The sequence below is a fragment of the Euphorbia lathyris genome, chromosome 8 (genome assembly GCF_963576675.1).
Source record: "Euphorbia lathyris chromosome 8, ddEupLath1.1, whole genome shotgun sequence".
Taxonomy (NCBI): domain Eukaryota; kingdom Viridiplantae; phylum Streptophyta; class Magnoliopsida; order Malpighiales; family Euphorbiaceae; genus Euphorbia; species Euphorbia lathyris.
Window position 1 is genome coordinate 3,836,082 of NC_088917.1, and position 9,661 is coordinate 3,845,742.

Here is a 9,661-nt window from a genome sequence, read left to right on the forward strand (position 1 = left end):
TAAAAATACCTCTAACATTGACAATTAGGAGCAATTTTAACTCCAACTTCTAAAATGATGTAATTTTACCTCTAACGTTGGCAACCAAGAGCAATTTTACCTCTAATATTGATATTGGGCCAATTTCTGATATCATTATAAAATACATATGTTTTGCTATTTGTTATACACCAGTTACATATCGGTTAGTTCTAAAAAATATTTTTCACATTCTTTTGTGATTTAATAATTTTTAAATATGATGAAATATTTAAATTTTTTTGTCCAACTCGTACAAAATACAATATATTTTTTTTTTAAATTTTTTTCACGACTAATCATGTGTTTGTGATCTGTTATTAATGAATAATAAAATGACGCACATGTAAAGTGTAGATGATAAAATTTGTGACTGAGAAGATAGTTAGATGAATTATTTCTCAAATTTACCAAATTTTCCAACGTTAAGGGTAAACTTGCTCATGGCTGCTAACATTAGAAGTAAAATTGCATAATTTTAAACGTTATGGTCTTCTAAGTATCAACGTTAAGAATATTTTTGCACTTTATCCTAATAAAGTTTTAATCTTTGATTTCCAAACCTCAACCTATCCAACAAAACACTTCAAAAACTAATCCAAAAACATGATCGATCTTTCTAACCAAAATTACAGTCACTGTCAAGCTTTTTATTCCCTAAATCTCAAGCCATCGATTTCATATTCCTAAGCTTTCAATCCAATTTCCTTCCTGTTTTAACACTTTTTTATTATTTAGACTCTAACCTTTTTATTAGTAGCAACAGGAACTTAAAAAAAATGTGCCCAAACTGATATGAAATCGAGTTGGATTAAAACGAGGCTAGGATCTGTTACGAAGATGATGTTTCTGGTTTAGTTTTTGAAGGAGTCTTTGACACACTCATACAGATCATCTCATGATGTGTTTTTAATTCTACAAATTTATGAAGTTGTTAGGATTTGAACTTCGACCATTTGGTCCAAGTGACTCTGATATCATGTTATTAAACCAATTGAACTAAAAGCTCAAATTAATAGTTAATATCCAATCATATATTTTATATTAATATTTGATAATATTTATTGTTGATAATTTTTCAAAATTATATCATATATCCTGTCAAAGAGATAACTATATTGTATACATTTGACTGTATTTTATATTATATATATTTGACTGTATTTTATATTATATAGTATTATATGTTACCTTTCAATAGCATTTTGTGATTAAAATTATTGAAACTTCAACGTATACGTTTTGAGCCAAGTACAAAGTCAATAGATGTATCAAGCCATTAATATGTGATTTCACTTTTGTTCAATTAGTATCTGATTTTTTTTTTGTCCGAAACGAGAATTGAGATTTTTGTTTGCGATTAAGAAGTTACTGATCTTTTCACTGTATATTAAAAATAAAGACTTCAAAATTAAAATGAGCATTGACGATTTCAAAATGAAAAATTTAAAGACTTGATGATATTATAAGTAACTTTAATTTTTGAATATTTTAATTTTAAGATAATTTGGATATTGTTTGGTGAGTTGAGAGAAAGTAAATATTTTAGAGAGCGAAAGCTCTGGAAATGATAAAATTTTCTTCCATAATAAATGTGATACTAAACAATTTTAATTTTTGAATTTTTCATTTTAAATTCGTTAACAGTTATTTTATAGTGTCAAACTAAACAATTCTCGTTTTTTGTAAAATGAAAACTTCAGCCCCGTTTGGACAATTTTTTTTTTCCAAATACTAATTTAATAAAAAGTGAAAGACAGTGTAAGTTTAATTTAGATTTTACCCTTAAATATAATAATAAAAAAATAAAACATCAAAATAATATTTTACACTATCATATCAATCACTAATTTATTAAAATATATTATTTTATCTGTTCCACAATAGATCTCTTTCTAGAAAAAAAAATTTTGTTCCATACTATATTATATTTTTTTTATTAAATCCATGCACATTAATTGATTTTTACTAAATATATCTATATTTAAGTTGCACTTTTTTTTTTTTTGATAAGGTAGATGCCAAAAGCCGAAAAGGAGATGCCATTGATATAAGGGTAAATAAATTTTTTTAGTTAAAATTAATTATATTTCTTAATTCTTGTTTTCTAACCTTAAAAAAACATATATTCTGGAATAGAGTGAGTATATAATTTGCACAATACGAGTATTCCACTAATTAATAATATTCATTTTTCATAACATTCATTAAATTACGTTATTTTATATATCTTAAAACCACAAAAAAATGACCCTAAATCATAAATAATGGTGAAATACGAAAACTTTATATTGAAAACGTAAACCAACCAACGAATAATTTGAAATAAGAAAATTTTTCTTCCTTATAATAAATAATATGAAATAGACGAATCAACTTAAATTAAGTATATGACTTCCTCTTAACGTAAAGTATAAGTATATGACTTCCTTTTAACGGTTCGAAGTTGTTTAGAATATCATCAACCCAATTACGGATTATCTGACTAAAATAACCAGCACGTATCACAGTCAATACTGTAATTTCTTATCTGACTCGATTCGAAGTTGTTCAATCATCTTATCTAGAGTATCATCCGACGAACCACCCTTCTGAACCGCCCGTCTAGCCACCCGTCCTAAAGCTTCCGCTCTTTCCCTCGCAATCCTCCCCTTTTCTCCCCCCATAATCTCCCTCACACCATCACATATATCTCTCCGACGAACATCCCTTTTCAACCCAACTCCAGCTCCGAGTCCTTCCACAATCAACTTCGCATTCAACCCTTGCTCCGCCATCATCGGCCACCCCAAAATCGGAACTCCGGCAGACACACTTTCCAGCACCGAATTCCACCCACAATGACTCAAAAATCCCCCAATTGCACGGTGAGATAGTATTCTCCGTTGATCAACAAATTCTCTCACAATCAAACCCCTCTCTCCGATCTTCTTCTCCTCTAACCCAATCGGAAAATTCCACGTCTTTGATCGGAGTACCCATATAAACTGATACCCCGATTCCTCTAATCCGTATCCTATTTCATTCAATTGAGATTCTGATACTTCTGCTTGTGTACCAAATGATACATAAATCACTGAATTCGGCGTCGTTTTGTTGTTTAACCATTGAAAGATTGAGTTTTCCCGATCAAATTCATCGGAAATTGAGTACAAAAAAAGAGGGCCTAAACACCAAGCTTTAGCTCCGGCGAAGTAAAAAGCTTCAAAAGATTGGATATGGCTTCTCTCCAATTCTTCAAAACTGTTAACAATAATCCCCCAACTTTTAGCATCAGCCATTCCAATTTCTTCAAAAAGTTTAACGAACGGATTATCTTTCTCCATCATCACAGTTTCCGGCAAATCGGAGCTCGTTAAACTAAACGGCAGCTTCAATCCAGGTAACTCAACCGGATCATTAACCGACGTCGTTTTCAGATGAGGTTTATGCACCCAAGCTGTTTTACAAATCGCCGTTGATAAAACCCCCATCCCATGAAAAACCAATCTCGGAATACCGAGGGATTCACAGACGGCGAGTGTCCAGCCGAGGAAGAAATCGGAAATTACACAAATTGGGGGAAATTCCGATGACTGCACCATTTTTTGGAGGACTTCTGTGAAGGGATTTTGGAGGTGTTTTGTGGCTAAGACGAAATTGAGGTGGAGGTCCATGGAGGGAAGTTGAGAGGTGTTTTCGCAGCCGGAGGGGAGGCCGGAGACGGCGGCGGTGGGGAAGGGGATTTCGGTGATTGAAATGTGAGGGAAAGAAGAGATGTTTTGGGAGATGGAATTGGAATTTCCGGGAGTTGTAATGATTGTTACTTTGATTTGTTTGTGGGAGAGAGCTTTTGATAAGTCTAGTAATGGAAGAGTGTGACCTTGTGCCATGAATGGGAAGATCACAACATGGCTTTGAAATTCTGGTGTTGAAGCCATGGAAATTTAGTGTTTGAAGATTTTAGAGATGGTGTAGTTGGCATGGGTCATGGTGGAGAAGACATGGGAAGGTTTTATAGGAAAAGAAAGGGTTAATACATTTGACTTAACTTGTGCAAAAACCTTAAATCCACCTGAACTTTCAAAGTTTCTCGATAGTCCCGTCAATTTGTATAAAATATTCTGATAGTTCTCTCAATTTACGTAAAATGTAATCAATTAATCACTCGGTTGCAAAAAAATAAGTTATATGCAGAAGGTGTGTTACACGTATCTTAGAAAAGTAAAACAATCAAATTTGGGGTATCTAGGGATGGCAACGGGTAGTATACCCGCGGGTACCCGGCACTATCCGACCCTAATGGGACTACACGTACCCAGTATAAAAGGGTATAAGACGGGTATGAGATCAAAACTATTACCCGTTAGGATAATGGGACGGGCATGGGAATACCCCTAGGTACCCGGTACCCATTATCCGTCATAATTTTTTATATATTAATAATTGTTTTCTAGAGGTAATTAAGACGTGAGATTTGAACTCCAATCTTTTGTTTTTTAACCATTGAGTGATAACACAAAGCTATTTTATTCTTATTAAGTAAGGTTCAATTTTTTCATAGATGATTTACTAAATTTATACTTTATTAAATTTATAATATTTTTGTTTTATTTATTGATTCTTAACGGGTAAGGGTACACGCGAATTAAATGGGACGGGTATGGGATGCAAAAAGTATACCCGTTAGGGTAATAAGATAGGTACGGGTAATTAAAAAATAAAAGGGTAAAGGGTTTGAGATTGACATTCAGGTACCCTGCCTGTTGCCATCCCTAAGGGTATCTGATTCAAATATTAGGGCCCCGTTTGTTTGAGAGAAAATATTGTGTTCTGGAAAATTTTATGTAGGGAAAATATTTTTCAGGAAAATAAAATATTTCCTATGTTTGGCAACAACATTGGAAAATATTTTCCAACCACTAAATATAGATTTTCTGTATTTTTTTATTTTCAATTGTATATTAAAACACAAAAAATATCTAGAGACGTGGAAAACTGTGAAAACGTAAAAAATAGAAAAAAAATGTAAAAAACTCATGAAAACAAGAAAACGTAAAAAAAAACACGAAACACAAAAAACGTGAAAAGATGTGGAAAACACGAAAACGTTAAAAACACGAAAACGTTAAAAACACGAAAACATGCAAAAATATGGAAAACAGAAAAACGTGAAAAAACACAAAAAAAAAATTATAAAAATTTATTAAAAACACAAAAAGTAGAAAAATGCGAAAATTACGAAAAGTAAAAAAATATTAAAAACATGGAAAAAAAAGTTGAAAACCCCAAAAATGTGAAAAAATAAATATAAAAGCATGAAAACATTTTTTCATATTTTCGGTATTTTTTCTATGTTTTCTCGTGTTATCAACACTATTATGTTTTTTTGCATTTTTTCTTCTTTTTTGTGTTTTCACGTTTAGCTTTTCGGTTTTTCCCTTTTTCACGTTTTCTTTTTTTTGCGTTTTTTATTTTTCGCATTTTGTTACTTTTTCGTGTTATTCACGTTTTTTTCATGTTTTTCGTATTTTTCACGTTTTTGTGTTTTTTACGTTTTTGTGTTTTGTTTGCATTTTTCGTCTTTTCATGTTTATCGTGTTTTTCACGTATTGTCATGTTTTTGTGTTTTAGCATTTTTTGCGTTTTCGTGTTTTTCGTATTTTTTCACGTTTTTGTGTTTTTTATATTTTTCACGTTTTTGTATTTTTCGTATTTTGTCACTTTTTCGTGTTCATGTTTTGTGCCTTTTCAAGTGTTTGTTTTTTTTTTGCGTTTTTGTATTTTTCGTATTTGTTACATTTTCATGTTTTTTGCGAGTTCTTTTTGTCATATTCTCGTGTTTTGTAACGTTTTCATATTATTTATATTTTTCGTGTTTCATATTTTTACATTTTTTAACGTTTTCCCAATATTTCTCTGAACGCGTATGTTTTGGGGAAAATGTTTTACCCTTTTCCCTTATTTCTTCCTTGCTTTTCCATTGACTTGCAACTTATTTTCCTTTGACTTATTTTCCTGCCCAAACAAACACTGGAAAATTGGGAAAATATTTTCCTGCATAATATTTTCCCCCAAACAAACGGGGCCTAGAGAAGACAAGTTTTATAGTTGAGCGACTATGAGCAATTTTACCTCTAATGTCTAAAATAGTACAAATTTACCTTTAATGTTGTCAATAAGAGCAATTTTACTTCTAACGTTGATAGGTTGGGTCAATTTGAAAAATAATCCATCGAACTGTTTTCTTGATATGAATCTTATGATTTACACTTCACATATCCACTATTTTGTCACTATAAATCACATACATATGATTATACGTTGAAAAAAAAATTCAATTTTTTTTTTAAATGGTGGTGTTGAAGCCATGAAATTTAATATTTTACTAATAAAGTGCAAAAAATACGTTTAATGTTTACTGTCAGAAACAATTTTACTCATATTGTCTAAAACGGTGCAATTTTACTTTTAACATTGGCGATCAAGAACAATTTTATCCTAAAGTTGATAAATTGGGTCAATTTGAAAAATAATTCATCAAACTGACTTTTCAGTCATGAATCTTGTTTTCTACACTTCTCATGTGTGTTATTTTATTACCAATTTGTAAGAGTTCGTAAACAATATGATTAGATATGATTTTTTTAAAACAAATGTATGAAACTGCTTCAGATGATCAACAAACTTGTTTGGAAGGTCTGACATAACTGTTAAATAACAGTCAAAATCAGTTTTTTCAAATTTTCGGTAATATAGGACTAAAATGATCTTGATCGGAAACTTTAAAGTTAAATTTGCATAATTTTATATATTAAGACTCAATTTGCGCTTCTTCAAAAACCTTAAATTTGATCCTTATAGCAAGTAACATATTTTTCTACCTTCAACTTTTAGAGTTTGCCTTAATTCCCCCCGACTTCTCCCACACTCTCCCTTTGATGATAGGGCTCGAAATTAATTTTCCACTAAATTCTAGATCTAACAATTTCGTGTTTGAGTCGTGTTCATATCGTGTCATTTTCAGATTCGTGTTAAAAAGAGTAAACTCAAATCCAACCCAAAAACTTTCGTATCACAACCATGTTAACATGTTCGGGTTAGTGTCGATTTTGTGTCGTATTTTCGGGTTACATGTAATTTTGTTATTCATATATATTAATGACAACTTTTAAAAATATAACAAATATGGTACTATTTTTAAATATTTTATGTTATTTTTAGATTAATATGTTAACACTAACCATCAAAAGTCCGTTAATATCCTGTTAGAGAGTCATGTAATGTGTTTATAATAATATAGAAGGTTCCGATCATATTTGCAACTAATAATTATAATTTTATTATCTTTATTAATAAAGTAATATATAAAAATATAAGAGAATATAACAATAATTTTAAATATTCATGTCATTTTCGGATTAGCATATGAACCCTAATCCAACTCAAAAATCTGCTTTGTCAACCCAAAAATGATACATTACCCATTAAGATGAATCCAAACACTAAAATTATATGTCGATTTCGTATCGTATAATCAGATCGTGTCTACTACTAAATTCTGGTATAGCTACCCGAGCTTCAGCTCCGACTAGTCCTCTAGATCCGTCCCTGGTTATAACAACTTGAAATATTATTAATTAGGTAAAAGAAAAGAAGCTTCTAATTAATAATTTATTGGTTAAAATTCGTATGTCTTTGATGAAACATATAATAATCTCAAATTGATTTCTAAAGTCAATCAAATAAATAAATTCTTTATACATGGGTTGTAGTTTGATTTTAGGAATTTCTTTTTCTTTTTTAATTCAATATTATTTTACTTCATCCATGCCAAACATTCATCATTTTTTCTAATCAACATGTCATGTTAATAGGGAAAATTACACATATGGCCACTGAACTTTATCTATTTTAACATTATAGCCACTGAACTACAATTGATCTTAACATTATGGTCACTGAACTTTACACTTTTTAATATCGGTGACCACTCAATGCCTCAAAACAACTGTTGACGGTCTCAAAATAAAAAATTCAAAGAGTTAATGATACTCTAAGGAACTTTAATTCTTAAAAAATTTCGTTTTGATGTCATTTGGGTGTTGTTTGGTTAGGAAAGAGTGTGAATTTTTAGAGAGAGAAAGCTTTAAAAAATGTGATTTTGAAAAATAAAAAATGTGATTTCATAATAAATGTCGTTCTGAACAATTTTAATTTTTGAATATTTTCATTTTGAAGTCGTTAATAATCATTTTGAGGAGTTAGTTAAAGTTGAGTAGCCACCGGTGTTGATAAGTGTAAAGTTCAGTGGCTATACTGCTAAGAATTGAAATTCAGTGACCGCAATATTAAAATGGATACAGTTCAGTGGCTAGGGGTGCAACTTACCCCATGCTAATATGTGATTTGGTTGAATTTTATAAATCTACCTGTCAACTTGAAACTGTATATAAGCAAGGTCAAATGGAATCATTTGCACGACGAATCCGCTTTAATATCCAAGTCAGTTCGTGAAGAATACTAAAAGATAATCACAATTTAAAGCTATAATGTAAAATATGTTATGAATATGTTTATCTCAAGTTGAATTTACTCTATTTATACTGATGTCGAGTTGTAGCCAGTGGCGAATACAGGATTAGTCGGTTGGGGAGGCCGAGTTTATACGTGCATGTGTAATTTTTTTTTTTTGGCTATATCGAAGTTGTTCAAAAACATTTCGTATATATACGTGTTATATCCTTTTCTTTTAATATTATTTTCGTAGATGAATCAGATTATATTACCAAATTAAACCAAATAAAAGAAATAAAAAGCTATTTCCATTAATCTCATTACATTCTGATTTCAATTTCGATTTCGATTCTCAAAGTTCCATTCAACCAAACTTCCCTTTAATTGGTTGACATGAAAAATTACAATAAAATATTATTTTTAATATGTAAATATCTAATATAAATATATTTTAAATTAGTTAACAAATAAATAATAAAAGTAAAAAATGGAATAGAAAAATTGATAAAAAAAATAATCTAAATAACTAAATAAAAGCAATCAGAGAAAAACTTTATTCCTTCAATCAAACAATAGAATTGTAGAAATTAAATAATGTTAAAAAACATGTTCATTGAAATTAATTTTTTTTTTATCAAAATCAATTAAACACGAAAAAAATTCGTGAAGAATTCTTAAAAAGCTATTGTTTTCTTTTATCATGGAACCATTTTAGTTAAAAGCTCAAACTTATAGTTAAGTTGATATTAATAGTTGACACACCTCCATACGTGAAAGCACACTTGGGTTTGAAGCGTGACAATACAGGCCCATATTACCATGTCCTGCAAATAACTCAACAAATGAGACTGCCAGGAATCGAACCTAGGACCACTTGGTCGCACTGGCTCTGATACTATATCATAACACCGTTTTAGCTAAAAGCTCAAGCTTATAGTTAAATGTCCACTTCATATTAATAGCTGACATCTTTAAAAAGAAGACGTTAACAATTGTTATTTTATAAATCTAACTATACATTATATTTTCTACCATTTGGAGTAAAAATCTAGCTCAAAAAACGAAAACAAACATCCTCTGATTAAGTTAGGTATCGAGTTTGATTTCTAGTGTACCAAAAAAACATTAATTAGGAGAGAAATTATTT

General features: G+C 30.2%; 1 protein-coding gene across 1 annotated transcript; it reads right to left on the reverse strand.

Moving 5' to 3' along the window:
• Positions 1-2,337: 2,337 nt before the first annotated feature.
• On the reverse strand, positions 2,338-3,994 carry LOC136202045 (UDP-glycosyltransferase 73B4-like). The gene has a single exon (XM_065992495.1). The coding sequence runs from the start codon at positions 3,936-3,938 to the stop codon at positions 2,529-2,531; it is 1,410 nt and encodes a 469-aa protein (XP_065848567.1). The 5' UTR covers positions 3,939-3,994; the 3' UTR covers positions 2,338-2,528.
• Positions 3,995-9,661: the final 5,667 nt, after the last annotated feature.